This window comes from Rhinatrema bivittatum, chromosome 3 (assembly GCF_901001135.1).
Source record: "Rhinatrema bivittatum chromosome 3, aRhiBiv1.1, whole genome shotgun sequence".
Classification (NCBI taxonomy): domain Eukaryota; kingdom Metazoa; phylum Chordata; class Amphibia; order Gymnophiona; family Rhinatrematidae; genus Rhinatrema; species Rhinatrema bivittatum.
Window position 1 is genome coordinate 375,435,069 of NC_042617.1, and position 22,654 is coordinate 375,457,722.

The window sequence follows — 22,654 nt, forward strand, 5'->3', positions numbered from 1 at the left end:
ATTCTCTCAGAATGTTTCTTTAATCTATCTTCAATTACTTTCCCTTGAGCTTGTACTTCAGACATTTTGATTTCTAAGTTGTTCATTGAAGCTTTCAAATCCATTAGTACTCCCCATTATATTTTCTAACGTAACCGCATGTAAATCTTTCCCCTCAGAGCTTTCCTTCCTAGGTAAAACCTTGCCAGATTGCGGGCTGTTATCCATTCTCATGGATGGAATAACTGCCCCTCCTTTATCGCTAATCGGTGTTGATGTTGAGGGACTTTGGGGTAAAAAATCCCCCCCACTGCTCCTCCCTACTTCAACCAGTGGGGAGACCCCAAGTCCTCCCCGAAGTTAGACGGCAGAACCACATCTTTGGTAGGATCTGTCGTCTCTGGATTTGAGTAGTGTGTCAGGTTAGGCGGATCTGGAGTCATAGGGGCTCCGGGGCTCAATGAGATCTGATTTTGATCCTGAGGTGATTGAACCTGCTCCTGGTCAACCACCAAAACGGAACTGCCTCCCGGTGTTACCGCATTTAATGTTTTGAGGAAGTTTTCAATCAATGGTTGAGATAAGGGAGAATTTAGACCAGTCGGGGTCTCTGGGCGACAGAGAGAACAGGGGCGACAGAGAGAACAGGGGCGACAGAGAGAACAGAGTCAGGGGCGACAGAGAGAACAGAGTCAGAAGGGTGAGGAGAAATCCCGGCCCGTGCAATTACCTGCAGCTGAATTTCCTGCCCGCGGAGCTTTCGCCGGACTGCCAGCTCCCTGTGAGCTTGGGCGCGCCATTGACGTCATCGAGGGGAGGGACCGGTAGGGCTAAAACCGGCCCCCCCTGCGGCGCTTAGACGGGCGACAGAGAGAACAGAGTCAGAAGGGTGAGGAGAAATCCCGGCCCGTGCAATTACCTGCAGCTGAATTTCCTGCCCGACGGAGCTTTCGCCGGACTGCCAGCTCCCTGTGAGCTTGGGCGCGCCATTGACGTCATCGAGGGGAGGGACCGGTAGGGCTAAAACCGGCCCCCCCTGCGGCGCTTAGACGGGCGACAGAGAGAACAGAGTCAGAAGGGTGAGGAGAAATCCCGGCCCGTGCAATTACCTGCAGCTGAATTTCCTGCCCGACGGAGCTTTCGCCGGACTGCCAGCTCCCTGTGAGCTTGGGCGCGCCATTGACGTCATCGAGGGGAGGGACCGGTAGGGCTAAAACCGGCCCCCCCTGCGGCGCTTAGACGGGCGACAGAGAGAACAGAGTCAGAAGGGTGAGGAGAAATCCCGGCCCGTGCAATTACCTGCAGCTGAATTTCCTGCCCGACGGAGCTTTCGCCAGACTGCCAGCTCCCTGTGAGCTTGGGCGCGCCATTGACGTCATCGAGGGGAGGGACCGGTAGGGCTAAAACCGGCCCCCCCTGCGGCGCTTAGAAGGGCGACAGAGAGAACAGAGTCAGAAGGGTGAGGAGAAATCCCGGCCCGTGCAATTACCTGCAGCTGAATTTCCTGCCCGACGGAGCTTTCGCCGGACTGCCAGCTCCCTGTGAGCTTGGGCGCGCCATTGACGTCATCGAGGGGAGGGACCGGTAGGGCTAAAACCGGCCCCCCCCCTGCGGCGCGCTGCCGAAGCCGCGCGCGCCAAAGGGGCGCGCGGCTTTGTCCCAGATCTTCAGGAAGTTTTGAAAATTCAAAAATTCAACAATTTTTCCTCAGAACTGTAAGTGTTTTCTCTCCCCTTCTGACTAAATAACTTTCTTAGCCTCGTTCGGAGATCCTAGTTGTACCACCTGGGTTTTGAGGGAATTTGAATATTTTCCTAAACCAATATGCCCCACACCAAGAGAAAGGGCAGACTCCCTGAGCTGTTAAAATTTAAGATGTAACTTCCTTTCCATTCTGATTCCAGACTTTTGTTCCTATACTGTTCCAAGTAAACCGGTGTGATGTGCATATGAACATCGGTATAGAAAAGCAATAAATAATAATAATATAATAATTTAAATTTTAGAATAGTAGTTCTTGAAGGAGAAGTATAAATCATATATGTCATTTTGTTTCTGGAAGCTAGTGCTAAATAGTATTGGAAGGTTTAGCTCACGCTTAAAAAGCATGGGCCAATTTTCAGTGTTTAGACTCCTAGCTTTTGGAGTTAGGCTCCTAAATTGAACTTTTTTGAAAATTTACTAGGATTGAGTTCTTAAATTTCGGCTTCTAGTTTCATTAGCCTCCTAAATGTAGGTGTCTAAAAAGTGGGTGGCTACGGGGATGGAGTTAGGATGGGAAAAAATTAGGAGCTTAGCACTGATTTTGGGACCCTAAATCTAGGTAAATAAATAGCAGGCCTAAATTTAGGTCCCTAACTTTTAGACTCCTAAATTTTTTTGATTTTTCAGATGAAAACTTAGGGATCTAAATTCAGCTGAAAGGTGATGCCTAATTTAGGTACGGATTTATCAAAGTGCAATAACAAAAGGGGTGTGTTTTATGCTAATATACAGTTTATCACAATTTGTACTAATTACCTATGTGAAGAGAGAGAGAGAGAGAGAGAGAGAGAGACTGGCCATAATGTTTTCTCCCTAGATAGGTATTTGTATCCCTATGGTAGGCCCACCTAGTAACTCGAGGTGAGATATAGGTATTAGTGTAGGGGGTTAGGGGTCACTTTGACATTCAACGTGAGATGGACGAACAGAACAGTGATCTCTTGTGAAGATTTGATGGCCTTCAGAGTGAGGAAACTCACCCAAAGATGAGATTTGGGCAATGTTCTCTCCACCTAGCTTGATGTTACCCAGGTAGAGAGTCCATCAAGCTAATACCTAAACCTCACCTCGAGTTACTAGGTGGGCCTACCATAGGGATACAAATACCTATCTAGGGAGAAGACATTATGGCTTCTCTCTCTCTCTCTCTCTCTCCTATCCAGGAGCTTCAAATCCACTAAAACAGGCCTTTCAGGAGACAATGCAATAAAACCTTACTGTAAGCTATCACATGGCTTAATGCTGCCCTAACTCCTCCTGTTTTTCACATTTGCATCACACCATACAATATGGAGCTATTGCATGCATTAAAGATATTTTCACATGCAAAAACGCCTTAGCACATTTTGATAAATGAGGGGGTTAGAGGCCTAAATTTAGGAGCTCAGCTTTTTCTGAATATCTGTCCCATATTTTTAAGGAACAGACCAGTAACTCAGTGATGGTGGGAGGCCTAGGTTCAACTCCTGGACTGGGCTTCTGTTCTCCAGATTTGCAATAACTGTGGGTGCTGAGGAGGCAAAATTCACCACCTCTGGAGGGAGGAAGGGAGGGAGTCTCAGCCATCACTCAACGGCAACACATAGAGGCCAGATTTAAATTCTATGCTAGCTGAGTACTTGAGGGAATTGCAGTTTGTGACCTCTGGTTAAGGACTGAAGCTGGTCTGAGTTAGGAGGGTTGGTATAAAAATAAATGAAAACATCCCAGGTAGTTGTGTGTAACCCTAACCTGGTGTAACTGTCCTGCACGGGTGGGTACAAACATGTATTTATTGCTGTTCAGGGATGGAACCTCTCACTGGCTAGCTCTTTCCCCCAAGGCCGGATCCCCTAGAGATGGGGGTGAAGGTAAACTTCTAGGGGCTTGATGTGACAGGGGTGACTTCTTTACACATTCCCTGATGTGTGTAGTTTCCTCTGGGAAAGATGATTGTCCCCTATGTATGTGCAGTGAGTGCAAAATAAGTACTCTGGAGTCACTTTCGTAGTGTCCAAGTTTTTACTGTTAATGCTGATGATGAATAGCACAAAACTTAAACTGCAGCACCACAGACTTCTCCAGTCATTATAGTCTGTCTCCTTTATCTGTGCAGGACTCTCTTGATTCAGGACAAAGGAAACCAACCATTCTCTTGGGTTAAGATGAAGTGAAGCTCCCAGATGAGAAATGTCTTTTAGGCTGGGCAAAAACGCTTCCAAACCAGTAAAAATGTTACAGAATCTATACCACAGAGAGCAAATTCTCTTTCTCTCCTCAGTGTGGTGATCACCAGATGGGTGTCCCCCAATAATGTCGTTTTCCTTTACTCACGGTTAGGAGATCTTCTGGATCTTCTTTTATTTTAGTACTCTTTAGTACTCTCTCAGGATCCTTGATGATAAGGATTTTCTTGGAAACAAGATTTCTTGTTTGAAACAGGAAGGAAGGAGCAGTCAAACTTCCTCCTGGATCTTCTAACAAAAAAAATGTTCTTTCCCCAAAAGGAACAGAATCTAAACAGCGAAGTCCCCTCCTCACAGCCAGTTCAGAGGCGTAGCTTCCCTCTCCCTGGGTGGCACACCCACAGGGTTCCCCAATCCCTGTGGGCAAAACAGGCCCAGGTGTCCAGTGAGGCTCCTCAATATAAATCTCAAAATCCCTGAAATTAGACCCAGAGGGAACCTTAACCAGCCAGGTTGTGGCCTGGAAAAAGATATCCCTCCGACCCTGGCCAGGACCCACAGGCTGGGCTAGCCTGCTTTAACTGACCAGACCTGGAAAAAATATAACAAAAGTTAAACTTCTCTACACCTCTGCGCTTTCTGAACCTAAAAGGAAAGTGCCTCCCGAGCTCACTGTGACGAGCCCCCACATAGATTCTCAGGGCGACAGCCGTTTTTAGGAATGAGAAGCGGGGGATTTTTCCTTCCTTTGATGTGTCTGCTCTTTTGAAATATTTTATTACTGTTTGGAAATGTTTAAAACTTTTTATATGAGTTCTTAATTATTGGATGCTATTCTATTTGTCATCTGTTTGGCAATATTCTTTTTATTAGTATGGTTTCTTATGACTGACTTATATTTCCTGATTTTGTTTCATTCTAGAGGACTAATGATGTTTCTGTTTTTCCGTTGCTTTCCGTTGCATACAGAATCTGACTTGTTGCAGCTTCCAGTTCAGTTTCTGTCATCACATATCTATGTATAACTTATAGACTCTTTTATTCTGTATTTGGTGAGGGTCTGTCTGTTTTCTTCGTGTGTGAGCGGGGTGAGGTATTCTGCTAGCATGTAGTTTCTATGCAGGAATTTAGAGCAGCATGGTTTAGCTTTTTTATGGCGGCGACAGGAGGTCTTTGACCGAGCGTGAGACTGACATTTTCTGTAGTGTGCTTGTTATTGGGGGAAAACAACAAAATTTTGTGTTAAAAAAAAAACAAAACAGAACCAGGTGGTGGGGAAGCACAAAATGTTAGCACTGGCGCTGTGTATACAGGAACTGTACAGTGGGATTTGAGTAATAGCAACGCACAGGATCTTGAAGATTATTCTTCCCTCAGCTCAGGGAACCATGGACTCTCAGATAATATAACAGCTTGGGAAGATATAATGTTGCGGTCTCTACCGCTTCCCTCCGCTTAGGGCTCAAACCCGCCTACCTCCGTTTCAGGAATCACCGCATTCCACCCGCTCTGGACCCCGGGGGCTTCTCTCACTCCACGTGGCAGCCGCCATTACGTGCCTGCTTCTCGTCAGTCTCTCGCGCGCGCAAGGACGCCCGTCTTGAGCGCTCAACTCCCGGAAGCCTGGCCCCACCAGTCCTGCTGACGTCACGCCCGAGCCCCGATATAACCGGCGTCCAAACTCTCTCTCATCGCCTTGCAACGAGGTTCACAACTCCATAGTTGTTCTTAGTTGCGTTCCTGGTGATCTCCACGTTTCCTGCTTCTGACTCCGGTTTGCTTCCGACTCCGCTTCAGCCTGCTGCCTGCCTCTGACTCCAGTTTGCTTCCGACTCCGCTTCAGCCTGCTGCCTGCCTCTGACCCCGGTTTGCCTCTGACTCTGCTTCTGCCTGCTGCCTGCCTCTAACTCCGGTTTGCCTCTGACTCCACTTCAGCCTGCAGCCAGCCCCCGACCCCGGCCTGCTTCCGCTTCAGCCTCCGGTTTGCTACCGACTCCGCTTCAGCCTACAGCCTGCTTCAGTCTCCGGTTTGCTACCGACTCCGCTTCAGCCTACAGCCTGCTTCAGCCTCCGGTTTGCTACCTACTCCGCTTCAGCCTACAGCCTGCTTCAGTCTCCGGTTTGCTACCGACTCCGCTTCAGCCTACAGCCTGCTTCAGCCTCCGGTTTGCTACAGACTCCGCTGCCGCCCGCTGCCCTGCCTTCAGCCGGCCCTCAGCCCTGTACAGCCGGTCCCCTGCTTCCCGGGTACCTCGGACTTCCTATCCTTCCTGTTTGCTCTCGTCCCGGTCTAAGCCTATCTCTACCCCTGGACGTTCTGCCTCTGTCCCAAGTCCCAAGGTCCCAGTGCCCTACGGGCTCCTCCCGGGGGGTTCCTGGTTCCCGGGTGAACACTTCCTGCTTGCAGCTCCGCCTCCTGGCCTACCCTGTCACCTAGGGCCTAGGTAGGTCTGGCCTAGGTAGGCCAGCCCAAGGGTCCACTATCTCGCCAGCAGTGTCCAACTGCAACATATAATGTAATGAGACTATGTTTGAGTTGTGGGTCCTGGGACCTTATTCGGGATTATGGAGAGTAAAATTTATCACCACTCATTCCATTTTTGGCCATCTTTGCAGAATGTAGACTGTGAAATGTCTCGGCTGTCTGATCACGTCCATCTGTGTCATTTTTCAACTGCTCACACACAGAAACATCTGTGCCTAGCAGGAAATTAACACTCGTAAATTTAGCAGAGGGAGGGAGATAGGGCAATGGAGCAGGGCCCCAGGAATCATAATGGACCCCCTTTAGGAAAGCTGAGTGAAATCCCTGAGGCAGAACTTTGGGGCACCTGCCACTGGTTGAGCCCACTCCTTAGCTCCTGCCCTCCATGGGTTTAAAACTGCCTCTGCACACAGACACAGATGCACACATCTGTAGTGGTAGTCTGTAGCAGTATTATGAGTTTCTGTTTCAGTATCTGGGCTCTCCTGAAACACTGAATGGCATTAACTAACCAAATACAATGGTGAGAACCCGTGTGCATGCCACTTGAACTGGAATCAGAGCCTCTAGTCAGTTGGGTTCCAGCGAGCGTGCTGCAGCACTGGCTAATCATTCTGAGTGTCCCATCTGAGGGAGATCCACTGACAGAGCTTCTATGAACGCCTCTTCCGGTGTTCAGTTAAGTGTTTTCATTTCCCATAGGTTCCATCTGGATATGAGCATAAAACTGTGCCCTTATTTATTTATTCATTTCTTCAAATTGATTTCCTGCCTATCTTATCAGGGTGGGTTATAAATAAATAAGCACAGATAATAAAAAATAACTACATATACTAAGATTCATAAGACATTTCATAAAATGAGTTCTCATGGAGCTTGCCTGCTTCAGGCCAGGATTTAGAGATTGGAAACAATAGGCAAATGTCTAGGGTAGAAGCTTTTGAAGATGCGAAATAGCCGGGCCAAAGAAGATTCTGCTCCTGCTTACTTTAGGGCTGCGTGCTGGTGCTACTTCAAAGAGATGATGCCGTGGTACTCTACCAGCCCCTCCTCTTGCTCTACATTCCTGCTTATGGGCACCAGCATTTTAAATCTGTGTTTGTTGCTAGGTGTTTCACCAGGATCAGCCTTAGGCAGGCCCATTTCAGTGGAGTGGGACTTTGAATGTTTGGATGCCTGTACTGAGAGTCATGGTAATTACTTTGGATTAAACTATTAAACTAGTAATAATATGTAACCTGGGCACCTTTCCAGGTTACCAGTACGACCTGGGTGATCCCTTGTTTTAGCTAGCAAGAGAATAGGTTAGAGGGAGGTTCCATTCAAATGCAACCCCTCCCTTTGAGGGGTTTGGCATGGCCGACTCCCTGAGAGTCTCTTTAGGAGCTCTCCACAGTGAGTTCGGGAGGCACTTCCTTTAGGTTTGCAAAGAGGTCTGAGCTAGAGACAAGTTTGTCTTTGGTGGTTTTTGCAGGTCCAGTCAGTGAAAGAAAGCTAGCCCAGCCTGTGGATACCCGACCAGGGTTGGGAGGGGTTCTTTCTCCAGTCCACAACCTGGCTGGTGAAGATTCTCCCTCTGGGTCTATCTTCAGGGATTTTTGAGATTTTAATTGAAGGAGCCTCACTGCATACCTGGCCTTTCTTGCACATAGGGAGTGGGGAAACCTGTGGGTGGGACGCTCAGGGACAGGGAAGACCTACCCCTGAAAGGGTGGTGACCCGCTGTGAGGAGGTCTCCTGTGTTAAATTCAGTTTTCTGGGGACAAGAGTATTTTGTTAGAAGATCCAGTAGGAAGTTTGGTTGCCCCTTCCTTCCTGCAGAAGCAAGAGAACTGCTTGCTTTAAAGAGGATCCTTCCCATCAGGGATCCAGAGAGAGAAACCTAAAGAGACTGTGAAATAAAGAAGATCCAGAAGATCTGCTAACTGTGAGTAAAAGAAAGCAACATCGCTCCACTTCACATGATCCAAGAGAGTGGATGTATTCCCTTGTCCTGACACAAGTGAGTCCTGCACAGATAGAGGAGAGAGATTGTAACAAACTGAGAAGAGAATTCTGTGGTGCTGCAGTTTGAGTTTTTACGCTATTCATCATCATTGTTAACAGTAAAGACTTTTATTTGGGACACTAGTGAAGTGACTCCAGAATATTTCTTTTGCACTCACTGCACCCACATTAAGAACACCAACTCCCCAGGGGAAACAAAAGGGAATGTGTCAAAAAGTCACCCTTGTCACAAAGCTCTGAATTTCAGTGAGTCAAATGGCGCTAATTTAAAATATTGCTCAGTTGTACCAAAACTTTAAAACATGATCTATATCTCAAACAGCAAGAGAGTGAAGAGTTTGTGAATGAAACTTAATTGTTGCAAAGCACACAGAGCACATGCATGTACAACAGATATCTTTCTCTCAGGCACATTTTTGCAGAGACCAGTTCCCAATATCATAATTTGGCCTTAACGAGGGCAATTTTATAACTGAGCATAATGGGGTAAACTCTGCATGTCCCTTTTTCGTGCAGAACTTGACTCCACATTTTTAAAGTGGAATGTGTGCTTTGAAATGCTTGGGTAATAGGCCTGGCATGCACACAAAATAATGTGTGCAAAGCTATGCCTGCTCTCCAGAGGGTATACCTTATGCGGGGTTAATTTATGCGCCTACTTTTAAACATAAAAAAGATGTTGAGAAACCCAGCGCTTATCCATGGGAGTGAGATATAAAAAATAGATCAACTATTGTGGATCTGCCGGGTACTTGCGACCCAGACTGGCCATTGTCAGAGACAGGACACTGGGCTTGATGGACCTTGATCTGACCTAGCATGGCACTTAAGAATTGCCATGATGGGTCAGACCAAGGGTCCATCAATCCCAGCATCCTCTTTCCAACAGAGGCCAAACCAGGCCACCAGAACCTGGCAGGTACTGTTCATAACCTGAGGGCTGTGTCACTCAGGATGTTTAAAGAATCATTACCTGAGGCTGCAGGCACTCAGGGAGTTCACAGCCTGAAGCCTATACTTCTTGGGCAGAAGTCTGGTTCTCAAGAATAACTAACAGCCTTTTATCTTAATGAATTATCTTTATTAAGAAAAGGATGAAGATAAAGACAAGTACAGAATGCAAGAAAGAATAGAACGGTTTCTTGGGGGTAGCAAAAGCCGCCTAACAGTGGCAGGCTTTCAAATCTACCCAGTCTCTAAGCAGTATATTACTTTCTTATATACAAGCATTGCTGACAATGTTTTACTTTTTTTTCTCTCTCGGAACTGCTCCTTATTTGGAGTGGAAAGTTACTGGAACTTTTACTAAAACTAAGAACATCAGGTGCAATATCTGGTACAATATCTGGTATACTCCCTTCTTCCCCGCTCAGTAGTCAGGCCTTGAGACTCTGGCAAATCTCTAAACAAACTGTTTCTGTTTCTCACTCAAGGTTGCCTTTCTCATATAGACAACATACATTCTTCTACTTGTGCTGAGCTGTTTCATTATTTAATCCAGGCTATTCTCATTACCCAAACACAAAGATGATCCCATGCTACAGATGCCAGTAATAGCAGAGGCCATTCCCTAAGTCAACTTGATTAATAGAAGTTTATGGACTTCTCCTCCAAGAACTTATCCAAACCTTTTTTAAACCCAGTTACACTAACTGCACTAACCACATCCTCTGGCAACAAATTCCAGAGCTTAATTGTGCAATGAGTGAAAAAGAATTTTCTCCAATTATTTTAAATGTGCCACTTGCTAACTTCATGGAATGCCCCCTAGTCTTTCTATTATCTGAAAGAGTAAATAACCGATTCACATCTACCTGTTCAAGACCTCTCATGATTTTAAAGACCTCTACCATATCCCCCCCCCCCCCTCACCCATCTCTTCTCCAAGCTGAACAGCCCCAACCTCCTTAGCTTTTCCTCAAAGGGGAGCTGTTCCATCCCCTTTATCATTTTGGTAGCCCTTCTCTGTACCTTCTCCATCACAACTATATCTTTTCTGAGATGCGGCGACCAGAATTGTACACAGTATTCAAGGTGCGGTCTCACCATGGAGTGATACAAAGGCAATATGACATTTTCCATTTTATTAGCCATTCCCTTCCTAATAATTCCTAACATTGTTTGCTTTTTTGACTGCTGCAGCACACTGAGCTGATGATTTCAAAGTATTATCCATTATGATGCCTAGATCTTTTTCCTGGGTTGTAGCTCCTAATATGGAACCTAATATCGTGTATCTACAGCAAGGATTATTTTTCCCTATATGCAACACCTAGCACTTGTCCACATTAAATTTCATCTGCCATTTGGATGCCCAATCTTCCAGTCTTGCAAGGTCCTCCTGTAATATATCACAATCCGCTTGTGATTTAACTACTTTGAATAATTTTGTATCATCCGCAAATTTGATAACCTCACTCGTCATATTCCTTTCCAGATCATTTATAAATATATTGAAAAGCACCGGTCCAAGTACAGATTCCTGAGGCACTCCACTGTTTACCCTTTTCCACTGAGAAAATTGACCATTTAATCCTACCCTCTGTTTCCTGTCTTTTAACCAGTTTGTAATCCACGAAAGGACATCGCCTCCTATCCCATGACTTTTTAATTTTCTTAGAAGCCTCTCATGAGGGACTTTGTTAAATGCCTTCTGAAAATCCAAATACACTACATCTACCGGTTCACCTTTATCCACATGTTTATTAACCCCTTTAAAAAAAGTGAAGCAGATTTGTGAGGCAAGACTTCCCTTGAGTAAATCCATGTTGACTGTCTTCCATTAAACCATGTCTTTCTATCTGCTCTATGATTTTGATCTTTATCTTACATTCTTAAGCATCTATTGAACAGGCTGGTAGCATGGAAACACCTTTATATTTCTTTTCTTACTAAAATTCATTTTATTTACATTTGGCTGATATTTTTTTCTCAGAGGTAGAATATGAATCCTGGTCTCTCTGGATCTCAACCTGCTGCCCTAACAATTGGACCATTGGTTCCTAAGCCTGCCCCTGGTAACCCCATATCCAGCCAGGCTTTCAGGATATTTGCGCTGATTATGCATGAGATAGGTTTGCAGGCAGCGGAGGCAGTGCATGCAAATTTACCTCATGCATATTCATTGCAAATATCCTGAAAACCCGACTGACTGGGGGACTCTCAGAACAGATATGGTAATCATTGCACTAGGCTATTTCTCCACTCCACTTTTAAATTGACTCTGATTAAGATTCCCATCTGAATCCTCTAATTAAGTGGACCTTCTGAGAGTGGACTGTAGCCATTAGCAGAGATGAGGACAGTACAATAACAGAGCGGCAATTGCTAGATACGTACTGGAGTATGCAGAAACTGGGCGAGAGTGACGTCTTTGAGCAGGACTCTGGTGGGAATGGGCAGGCTGCAGCTCTCACAGACTTTAAAGAGAAAGGCCATCATGCAATTCCTAGGGATGAAAATGTCTAGATTACAGTTACCCGTTATTTAAGTGTAGTAGACAAAACAGTATTGGGACTTCAGGCTGTATGGAGGTGTGCACCAGAGATAAGAGGTTTTGGCATGTTCAGATAAGCTGGAAACCCCACCGGCAGAGAGAGTTTCTGCCACGTGGAGAAAGCCTTTAGTCCAGAAGTCCTTGATTTGACAGTCTGCAAAGCAGAGAATGTGGGCCCTGGATCAAGTTTCCTGTATAAATCCTACAGGAAGCTGCATGATCATGGGAGAGAATGAGGAGGGCTGGGATGTGGGACAGAAAGAGAGATGAAAACCAGGACTGGCCCTACCTAGTCCTGAAAGAAATGAGCCAGTTGATATTTAACTACGAGGATCAACCCACAAAATGTATGCAGGTCTGGATGGCAAGAAAACAGGTCAAAAGTTACCTGGCGTCAACACTGAGAGCTGAGCAATAGGTGAGAAAGGCAGCAGCCATGAGACAATTTGTAAGGAGCTCGGGGAGACTGCTCTCCTCCACCGTTCTTTTCCAGTCTTGTTCTTGGGTTCTCAAACTGAAAGGAAGAAACACATTCATCGAAAGAATGAAATGTTATCTAAAAGTATGCCCTGGACATGAACAATATCCCCACGGTGAGCTGTATGACTGATTGCCATTACAGGCAGCTTTGTTTTCTCCGGGCACTGCAAGACAGTCGCATGGTAAAGCCGACTCTGTTGAATTTCTAGACTGTGCGGAATTACATTTATTTGTGCTAAAAGAATGTCCACTGCCTTGCTTTTTTTCTGGCTTGGTGTTGTTTTTGATGGGCTGGCATTGCTATAAACATTTAGAAATGCAATGTTGGAAGAGCACACAGGAGAGATGCTTTGGGATATCCCTTTTATTACAGAATGAGGTCACAAGTCACATAGAACAGCATGCACACTGGAGTTCCATGTGTATGAAAATAAAATGTAATTTTTGGGGGGCAATTTTCAAAACACATGCCAAGGGATACTCAAAGTGGCTTACAGTATTTTTAGAATTCAGGTACAATAATTATCTGTCCCCCATCCCCAAAGAGATTACAATTTATGTAGATAACTGAGGTAACAGGAGACAGTGACTTGCAGAAAGTCACAGGGGATGTCTGTGTGAAAGATGGGATTTGAACGCTGGCTTCCTTGGTTTACAGCCCATTGCTCTAACCACCAGACCAAAACTAAACAGCTGCTTTTAATGTGTGTACTTCAAGCCAGTTTTATAATAGAGAAACTACCTGCGTTCGCTTTGAACGTTAGCAAGAACAAAGTAGGAAAAGCTAAAAACATCCACATGCATTGCACCTGCTGGTTATGTGAATGTCCATGTCCTGTTTTCCTCCCCCAGCCTATACACAATCCCAGAAGTCCTCTTTTTCCTGTGGCTAAAAGTCAGTACGCTACAGAAGCTGCATCTAATTTCTGACACACTTTAGGAGAGAGATTTGCAATCAGACTCTTTCACCCAGCATAAAGGAGAAATTAGGACTTACTTGATAATTTGCTTTCCTTGAGTCCAGTCAGACCAATCCAGACGAATATGTTATGCTTCCCAATCAGCAGATGGAGACAAAGGCAAACAAATTCATTGACGTCACCCTTATACGCATCCTTGCTGACCTCAGCCTGCCAGTATTACCTGTAACAAGCTAACCGTGGACAATATAATATCTCATCTTCCTTTACTCTCCATTATTATTATTATTTCATTTATTTAGCTACAGGGCTTCCAAAACCAAAAACCCAAACAGAAATGGGAAGCACAATAAGAAGGACATCAGTGGTCTCATAATAGTCGTGCCTGAATGTATAGCTTCTTCAAGTGTAACCTTTCTTCTTGCACTGCAGTAAGGGAGGGTTATGGACTGTCTGACTCAAGGAAAGATATCGCAGAAGCACTTTGCTCACATCCAAATGATGCAAGAATCCATAGTGTTCCTAATCAGTACTCCTACCGAATGAGGGTAAGCAAACAGCCTGATTCCAATGAAAGGAGGAAACCACCTTTGGGAGGAAGAAGATATCACTCTCACCCTGATCATATCCTAAGAAATCTCCAAAAAAGGCTCACCGCAAGACTAGCTTATAATTCCAAAATCCCTCTGGTTGCTACCAGACTAGTTGCAGACTTCAAGGTGAGCAGCCTGACAGAATTTTCCTATATGAGGCTCAAACTGCAGCCATGCCCAAAAAGGCCAAAACTAAAAAAGAGGTTCCAGAAGGGACAGAGATTCTTATTGGAGGACTAATATGCCTCATTCTTCTCAAGAAATGTGAGACAACTGGATAAGAAGACAGGAGATTCTCTTCTATCTATCATCCAAACCATGTGATAGCTCCCCCTAAACCTTCAAGGTATGAACAGTTAAGCCATTGGATAAACCATCCTGCAAAATCCAGAACTTCCAGGTTTGAACCTCTCATGGGATGAAACAAATTTTCAGCACACCATTGTGCAAAACTCTTCCAGACTGGAACATATGTCAATGAGTTAGTCACCTTTCTGGCCATCAGAAGAGTATTCACAACCTCTCCAAACCAAATAAGCCACCACAAGGGCCAAGCCATAAGATAAAAGTGATCCGGATCTTCATGAAGAATCGGACCCTGAGATAGAAGCTCTCCACATTGAGGGAGGCACCAAGCTTGCCTTGAAACAACTATACCAGATCCTAATACAAAGGCCACCTTGGACAATCCGCATAAACACTAGACCCGGATGCCTTGATATCTACCCAGGTAGAGAGTCCATCAAGCTAGGTTGAGAGAACATTGTACAAATCTTATCTTTGTGTGAGTTTCCTCACTCCAAATCTTCACAGGAGTGTACTGTTCTGTTCGTATGTCTCACGCTGCATATCAAAGTGGCCCCTAACCCCTATACTACTACTTAAACCTCACCTCAAGTTACTAGGTGGGCCTCATGTAGAGGTATACCAGTAAATACCTAACTACTAGATGGCCCTTATTTGTCCTGAAGCTCTCCTAGTACCTGAGTGTTGAGCTAGTTTTAAAACACAGGATCGTGGTTCAGAAATTATGTCTTTCCAGTTCACTGTGCTTTGCTTCAGTTCTTCTGATTCATTGCCCTCAAAAAATGTGTTCAGCAAAAGTATCTCCCTGATACTCTCCTCAGTAAAGACTGAAGCAGAGAATTATTTTAATTTTTCTGTTATGGCCTTGACTTTACTGAATACCCCTTTTATCCCTTGGTTGTCTAGTGGTTCAACAACTCCCTCACAGGCTTCTTGCTTCAAATATACTTGAAAACATTTTTATTTTGTTTTTTTTTTGCTCTGTCAATCTTCTTTTCAAATTCTCTTTTGGTCTGCATTATTAATGCTTTACATGTAACTTGCCAATGTTTAAGCTCTTTTCTATTTTCTTCATTTGGACCTATCCTCTAGTTTTTGAAAGAGTCCATTTGGCTTTAATAGCCTCTTTCATCGCACCATTTAACCATGCTGGCACTTGCTTGGTCTTCTTCCTAATGCATGGTATACATTTTTCTGGGTTTCCAAGATGGTGTTTTTAAACAGCATCCATGCCTCATGATAATTTTTAACTTAAAGAGCCTCCTGGATTACTTTACATTACATAGTAAGATAGTAGATGACGGCAGAAAAACACCGCTGACCTATCCAGTCTGTCAAGTTATTCCTGTCCACACTGCTAAGGATATATCCTAGCTGCCTTTCATAAAGAGTGGCCACTTGTAAGATACTATTCCTTATCCAGGACAGTATGGGCTGGATTTTCAAAAGGTTATGCAAGCCGGGCCTATTTTAAAGCCCGGCGATGCACGTAAAGCCCCGGGGCTTTACTAAAGGGGCAGGGCCAGAGGCCTCTGACACAGCGGCCATTGCCGCTGTTTTGGATGATCGCGTGCCGGCAGGCTGCCGGCGCGCGCAACTGTAAGACAAAGGTCGGGGGGGGTTTAGAGTAGGACTGAGGGGGGAAAGGTTAGGGGAAGGGAATGGGGGAAGGCAGCACAGCTCGGTGCATGCAAGGTGCACAATTGTGCACCCCCTTGTGTGCACCGACCCCAAATTTTATAACATGTGCGCGCATGTTATAAAATCGGGCGTACATGTGCGCGCGCCGGGTAGCACGCGCACATGTACGCCGCATGTGCTCCTTTTAAAATCTACCCCTATTTGTTGTCTTTCTTCTCTGTACACCACCATCTTGGCTTGATGAGCAGATGAGATCCCCTATTTAGTTCCCTCCCTTTCTATGTTTAACCAGAAAGCTATGCAATAATCTAAATACCCAATAACATTATCATGGCCATTATCTGAATATCTGGCCTTCTTAAGGGTAAATTTTAAAAGGGGCGCGCGGGCGTCCATGTGTGCGCAGTTCCTGGTGTGCGCACATGGATGTACCAATTTTATAACATGCGGGTGGCAACACATGCATGTTATAAAATCCGATACCCACACGCACATGCATGCCCGATTTTTTTATTGGCACGAACCTGTGCGGGCAGTTGCCGACTCGCGCGCCCAAGGGGAGGATTTTAGTTAGAAGCACGTGGCGACGTGATCAGGCCTTCCCCAGTTCCTTCCCAGTCCGGGAGCAGCAATAAGTTTCGCCGGCGCGAGCTTCACCAGAAGCACATCTATTGGTGCTGTCCCTGCCTGCCCATGTTCCGCCCAGACCCTGGCCCCAGCCCTCCCCCACTCACCCCTTTTTTGAAACCCGGCTCTTCCATGCATATCAGGAGATGCGCACGTGGCCGGGCTGCTTTGAAAATGTGCACAGTGCCCATGTGGCCCAGCCACATGCGTATCTCCCGATATTAGCTCTCTAGAGCTCTGTGGTCTTTCTGGATGTGCCTTGCCACCACCAAACTATTACACTGATCCAGGCAGTCTCTGGATAGATGTAGCTTTCTTTATATAATTGCAAATTTAAGTATCATCAATAATCATCAAATCACATTTCAGATTGCATTTCCATACATAATAATCACAATACCACTCTTATGGTTCATCTTTGTTGCTTCTACACAGTCTAATGCCCACTGATTATTACTAGTTCTGCACAGATCTGCTCATCATATGGTCACCCAATCAATATAAGAATAACTATGCCAGATATGAATAATATGGTGTTTATTCTTGCTAGATATTTATGGGATATTTTGGCATGAGAGTTATGTATTTTCATGATTGTAATAACTGTGAAAAATTCAATAAAGGAAAATTAGTTCTTACCTGATAATTTTCGTTCCTGTAGTACCACGGATCAGTCCAGACACCTGGGTTGTGACTCCGCACCAGCAGATGGAGACAGAGCAAAACTTGACGGGCTCCCTACATATAGTAAGGTGCCACCCACAGCCCCTCAGTCGAACGAACTGTCAAAGCAAACCAGTGCCCGACTAACTAACTAGAACAATTTTAACCAATTCAAACACCCCCTGGCTGAAAACCGAAAACATCAGACCAGAGGCAAGCGGCAATAAGCCAATAAGCCAAGAACTGGAACAATAGCAGTACGACTAACCAAGCGAGCGGACTCTCTCTCTTTGTTCATCGTACCAAACAGACGGGCGGGAGCCTGGACTGATCCGTGGTACTACAGGAACGAAAATTATCAGGTAAGAACTAATTTTCCTTTCCCTGTACGTACCCGGATCAGTCCAGACACCTGGGATGTACCAGAGCAAACTACCGAGGGTGGGAAGCAGAGAGTCCCGCTCGGAGAACACTCGCCCCAAACCCCGGCGCTTCAGACGCCTGGACATCAAGTCTGTAATGCCTAGTGAAAGTATGTAAGGACTTCCACGTCGCAGCTCTACAGATCTCCTGCGTGGACACCTGAGACACCTCGGCCCAGGACGTGGCTTGCGCCCGAGTGGAATGAGCACGAAGCCCCTTAGGCGCCACTTTACCCTGCAGCAGATATGCGGAGCTAATAGCCTCTTTGAGCCAACGCGCAATCGTGGCCCGCGACGCCGCAGACCCCCGGCGGGGACCGGACCAGAGAACAAACAGATGGTCGGAAATCCGGAAAGAATTCGTAACCTCCAGATACCGAAACAGGACCCTGCGGACGTCGAGCTTCCTCAACTCTTTCATCCCCTTGTCCATCTGGTCCCCGACCTCAAAACCTGGGAGGTCCACTGACTGATTTAAGTGGAACGAGGACACCACCTTAGGCAAAAATGACGGCACAGTCCGCAGGGAAACTCCGCCCTGCGAGAAACGCAAAAACGGTTCCCGACAGGATAAGGCCTGCAGCTCCGAGACCCGACGAGCAGACGCAATGGCTACCAGAAACACGGTCTTCAAGGTAAGATCTTTCAGCGTCGCCCGCTTAAGAGGTTCAAACGGTGCTCCCCCAAGCGCCGAGAGCACGCAATTCAAGTTCCAAGACGGACAAGGATTCCGCACCGGAGGGCGTAAATGCTTAGCCCCGCGAAGGAAGCGCACCACATCCGGATGACACGCTAAGGACACACCGCGCACTTTCCCGCGCAGACAACCAAGTGCAGCCGTCTGTACTTTCAGGGTACTCCAGGCCAGCCCCTTGGACAGGCCCTCTTGGAGAAAGGCGAGGACCCCCGGCACAGGCGGCCGTACAGGATCCACCGCATGAGTACTACACCAGTCCTCAAAAACTGTCCACACCCTCATATAGGCTAAGGACGTGGACTGTTTACGAGCCCTCAACAAGGTAGCAATCACAGCCTCCGAGTACCCCTTAGTTCTTAAGCGCGCCCTCTCAAAAGCCATGCCGCGAGACAAAAGTGATCCGCATCCTCCAAACAGACGGGACCCTGTCGAAGAAGAGAGTCGGCCCCGAGGAAACGAAGTGGAGGTTCTGCCGCCAGCTGAATGAGGTCCGCGAACCACGGGCGCCGTGGCCACTCCGGCGCCACCAAGATCACGTCCGCCGGATGCAACTCGATTCGGCGCAGAACCTTGCCTATCAGAGGCCACGGGGGAAACACATATATCAACACGTCCGTGGGCCAGGGCAGCACTAGAGCATCGACTCCTTCTGCGCCCCGCTCCCTCCGACGGCTGAAGAACCGAGGGGCCTTTGCGTTTTGAGCGGTGGCCATCAGGTCCAGGCGTGGAGTTCCCCACCTGGCACAGATGAGGCGAAACGCCCTGTCCGGTAACTCCCACTCGCCTGGATCCAGCCGATGCCGGCTGAGGAAGTCCGCCTGCACGTTGTCCACACCTGCGATGTGAGACGCCGCCAAGCCGCTGAGGTGTTGTTCCGCCCAGATCATGATCCGCCGTGCCTCCTCCGCTACTTGCTGGCTCCTCGTGCCCCCTTGACGATTGATATACGCCACCGTGGTCGCGTTGTCCGAGAGCACCCGAACCGCCTGGCCCCGTATCCACGGGAGAAACGATTGCAGGGCCAACGACACCGCCCTGGTCTCCAAGCGGTTGATGGACCACCTCGACTGCTGGTTCGACCACTGTCCTTGGACCGAGCGGCCTCCGCAGACCGCCCCCCCAGCCTAGTAGACTGGCATCCGTCGTCACTACCGTCCAGGTGGGCATGACCAGAGACACCCCGCAGGACAGATGATCCCGGGAGAGCCACCAGTGCAGACTGGCCCTGGCACAGGGCGTGAGAGGCAGCGGAAGATAAAACTCCTCCGAAACCGGCTTCCAACGGGAAAGTAACGCTGATTGTAACGGTCGCAGGTGAGCGAACGCCCAAGGGACCAGAGCGAGGGTCGACGCCATGGAACCCAGGACCCTCAGGTAATCGCAAACCAGCGGACACCGCATGGACAAAATGTGGCGCACCTGACGCTGTAGCTTGACCACTCTCTCCTGAGTCAGCGACACCATGGCCCTCTCGGTGTCGAACAGGGCCCCCAGATACTCCAACTGCTGCGTAGGCTGCAGATGACTCTTGGCCAGGTTGACCACCCAACCGAGCGAGCGCAAGAGTTGGAGGACCCTGGCAATCGCCTGCCGACACCCGGCCTCCGACTTTGCTCGGATGAGCCAATCGTCCAAGTAAGGATGCACCAGCAGCCCTTCCCTCCGGAGCTGAGCAGCCACCACCACCATCACCTTGGTGAAAGTGCGTGGAGCCGTAGCGAGGCCGAAGGGAAGCGCCCTGAACTGGTAATGGCCTCCCAGTATGCAGAATCTCAGGTACCGGTGATAAGCCGGCTGAATCCCGATGTGAAGGTACGCCTCCGTGAGGTCCAGAGAAGCGAGGTACTCTCCCGGACGAACCGCGGCAATCACCGAGCGGATCGTCTCCATCTTGAACCGCGGCACCCGCAGGCATCGGTTGACCCCCTTCAGATCGAGGATGGGTCGAAACGCTCCATCCTTCTTTGGGACCACGAAATAAATGGAGTACCTTCCCGTGCCCTGCTGATCCTGCGGCACGGGAGTAATGGCGCCCAGGTCCTCTAGACGCCGAAGGGTGTGCCGGACAGCGGCGCGCTTGACGAGAGCCTTGCAGGGTGAGATGAGGAACTTGTCCACCGGGAGCCGCACAAAATCTAACGCGTAACCGCCTCTTATCACAGCGAGCACCCATTGGTCGGAAGTGATTCTGGTCCATGCCTCGTAAAACAGGGTGAGCCTCGCACCCACGTAAGGTACGAGGGCGGGCGGCGACGAGGAATGGACCCGTCTCGTTTCATTGGGCCGACTTGGACCCCGAGCCGGACGAGGGTCCACCGGTCCTATTGAACTTCTTCCCTCGAAAGGACTGCGACCAGGAGGATGATCTAGCCGAACCGGACCGGTAGGACTGACCCGACCCTGTCGCTCTCTGTGGCCGCTGCCGACGGTTAGACCGGAATCTGTTTCTCGCCGAGAAGGACGACCGAGGTCTGGGTCTATCTTCTGGCAACTTGAAAGCCTTATTCTCGCTCACGAACTGCATCAGGTCGTCCAGCTGCTTGCCAAACAGGAGCTTTCCCTTAAAAGGTAACGACCCCAGGTGGGCCTTGGATGCCCCATCCGCAGCCCAGTTACGAAGCCAGAGGAGCCGACGCGCCGAGACCGCCGCTACCATAGCTCTGGCCGAAGTTCTGAGCACATCGTGCATCGCATCCGCACTGTAGGCAATCACCGCTTCCAAGTTATCCGCCTGAGTAGCCTCCCCGGAGGAGAGGTCGGCATTGGCTTGCAGGACTTGGGCCCACCGGAGACCCGCTCGCAGTGCAAAAGTACTACACATGGCTGCCCGCACCCCCAGTGCGGACACCTCGAAGATCTTCTTCAACTGCACCTCCAGCTTCCTATCTTGGATATCCCGGAGGGCCGTAGCACCCGTAACGGGAATGGTAGACCTCTTTGTCACCGCTGACACCGCCGCGTCCACACGTGGAAGGCGCAGCAATTCCAGAGCATCCTCCGGAAGGGGATAAAGCTTGTCCATAGCTTTACTCACCTTCAGCCCCAGTTCCGGGGTATCCCATTCCCGGAACAAGATATCTGTGACCGAGAAGTGAAAAGGGAACGCCAGCGCAGGACCCGCCAGGCCCAGCAGCACCGGATCCATCTTGACGCCTTGCCGGGACTCCACTGGTGGAGGATCCACGCCGATCTCATCCAGGATAGTCGGGATAAGGGGATAAAGTTCTTCCCTACGAAACAGGCGAACGACCTTGGGGTCATCACCCTCAGCCGCCTGTGGGCCCTTGCCGGCTCCCGGTTGGGCCTGTCCATCGTCATCAGGGCCCTCCTGGTCTTCAGGGGCTCCCGGCATCGCGTCCTCGTCCGAGGAGGCGGTAGACGACGTCTCCGAGTCTTGCGGTTCACCACGCGGCCGTCTCTTTTCCCGCGGCCCATCCCGGGCCTCCCGGGTCCGAACGGCTCTCTTCTGGGGCCGGGAATGATCTTTTTTCCCCCCCGAAGCTTTTCCCGCTTTCAGCCGAGACTTTTTGTACTTTGCGAGTTTCTGCAGCAGAAGCGAGAAATCTTCAGAAAACGAGCCCTCCGATCCGGAGGAACCCTCCCCAGCACTCGGGGTCCCCGACCCGCGGGGTCCCGGGGGCTCTCCCCCCGAAATCCTGGGCTGTGGCGACAGCGAGGGAGGCTGGGCGCCATCTTGGAGGGCCCTCCTCGTGGCGTCCCTCACACTGCACAAAATGGCTTCCGTTCCCGCGCTAAGCGGGAACGGATCCAAGGACGCGGCCTCCGAGCCTCCGGCACGCGACGGCGAACGGGCCCCCCGCGATCGACCCCCCCGGGCGACCGCCGACGAGCCCTCGCCCCCGGAGACGCAGCTCGAGCAGACCCCGTCTCGGGAGAGACGCGCGCGCACAGCGCCGCACGCGCGACACGCTGACCCTCTCGGCATCCGCGCGAAGAACGAACCCCCCAACCAGCGCCGCCCTCCCGCTAAACGACCGCACGAACGGCGAAAACGACGGCGAAAGGGAGAGAGAGCCGGCGCCGCAAGGTCAGCAGAAAGAAAGAAACCGCTACTGTTTTTTTTTTTTTTTTTTTTTACTTAGGCGCTAGCCGTGGTCCTGAAGTCTTCAGCTCCAGCGGGGGTGAGTGAACCGGGCTCCCCGGTGTCACCCCCGACGCTGCTGCCAGCACAGGCCGGGTCCTCGACCCTCAGCAGCGGCCTCGACCTGGAGGGGATGGTCCTCTCAGGACCTTCCAACCCTCCTGGGAGGCTCCCCCGACGGGAGACTTCTATCTTCTGCTTTATCTTCTTTCTTCTTTTTTTTTTTTTTTTTTGCAAACCCTCACTGCCCTAACTACTTAGGACTAGAGAGAAAAAAACCGAAATAGATCCCTGACTGACTACCCCG

At 48.8% G+C, this 22,654-nt stretch overlaps 1 protein-coding gene across 1 annotated transcript in view; it reads right to left on the reverse strand.

The window, feature by feature from the left end:
- Nucleotides 1–22,654, reverse strand: part of LOC115088599 (dynein gamma chain, flagellar outer arm-like) — a 535,861-nt gene that overhangs the window by 102,576 nt on the left and 410,631 nt on the right. Inside the window, exons 84-85 of the mRNA XM_029596857.1 lie at nucleotides 12,285–12,410; nucleotides 11,740–11,848 (exon numbers count right to left, since the gene is read on the reverse strand). Coding sequence (XP_029452717.1) covers nucleotides 11,740–11,848; nucleotides 12,285–12,410 — 235 coding nt within the window. The remainder of the gene's footprint in view (nucleotides 1–11,739; nucleotides 11,849–12,284; nucleotides 12,411–22,654) is intronic.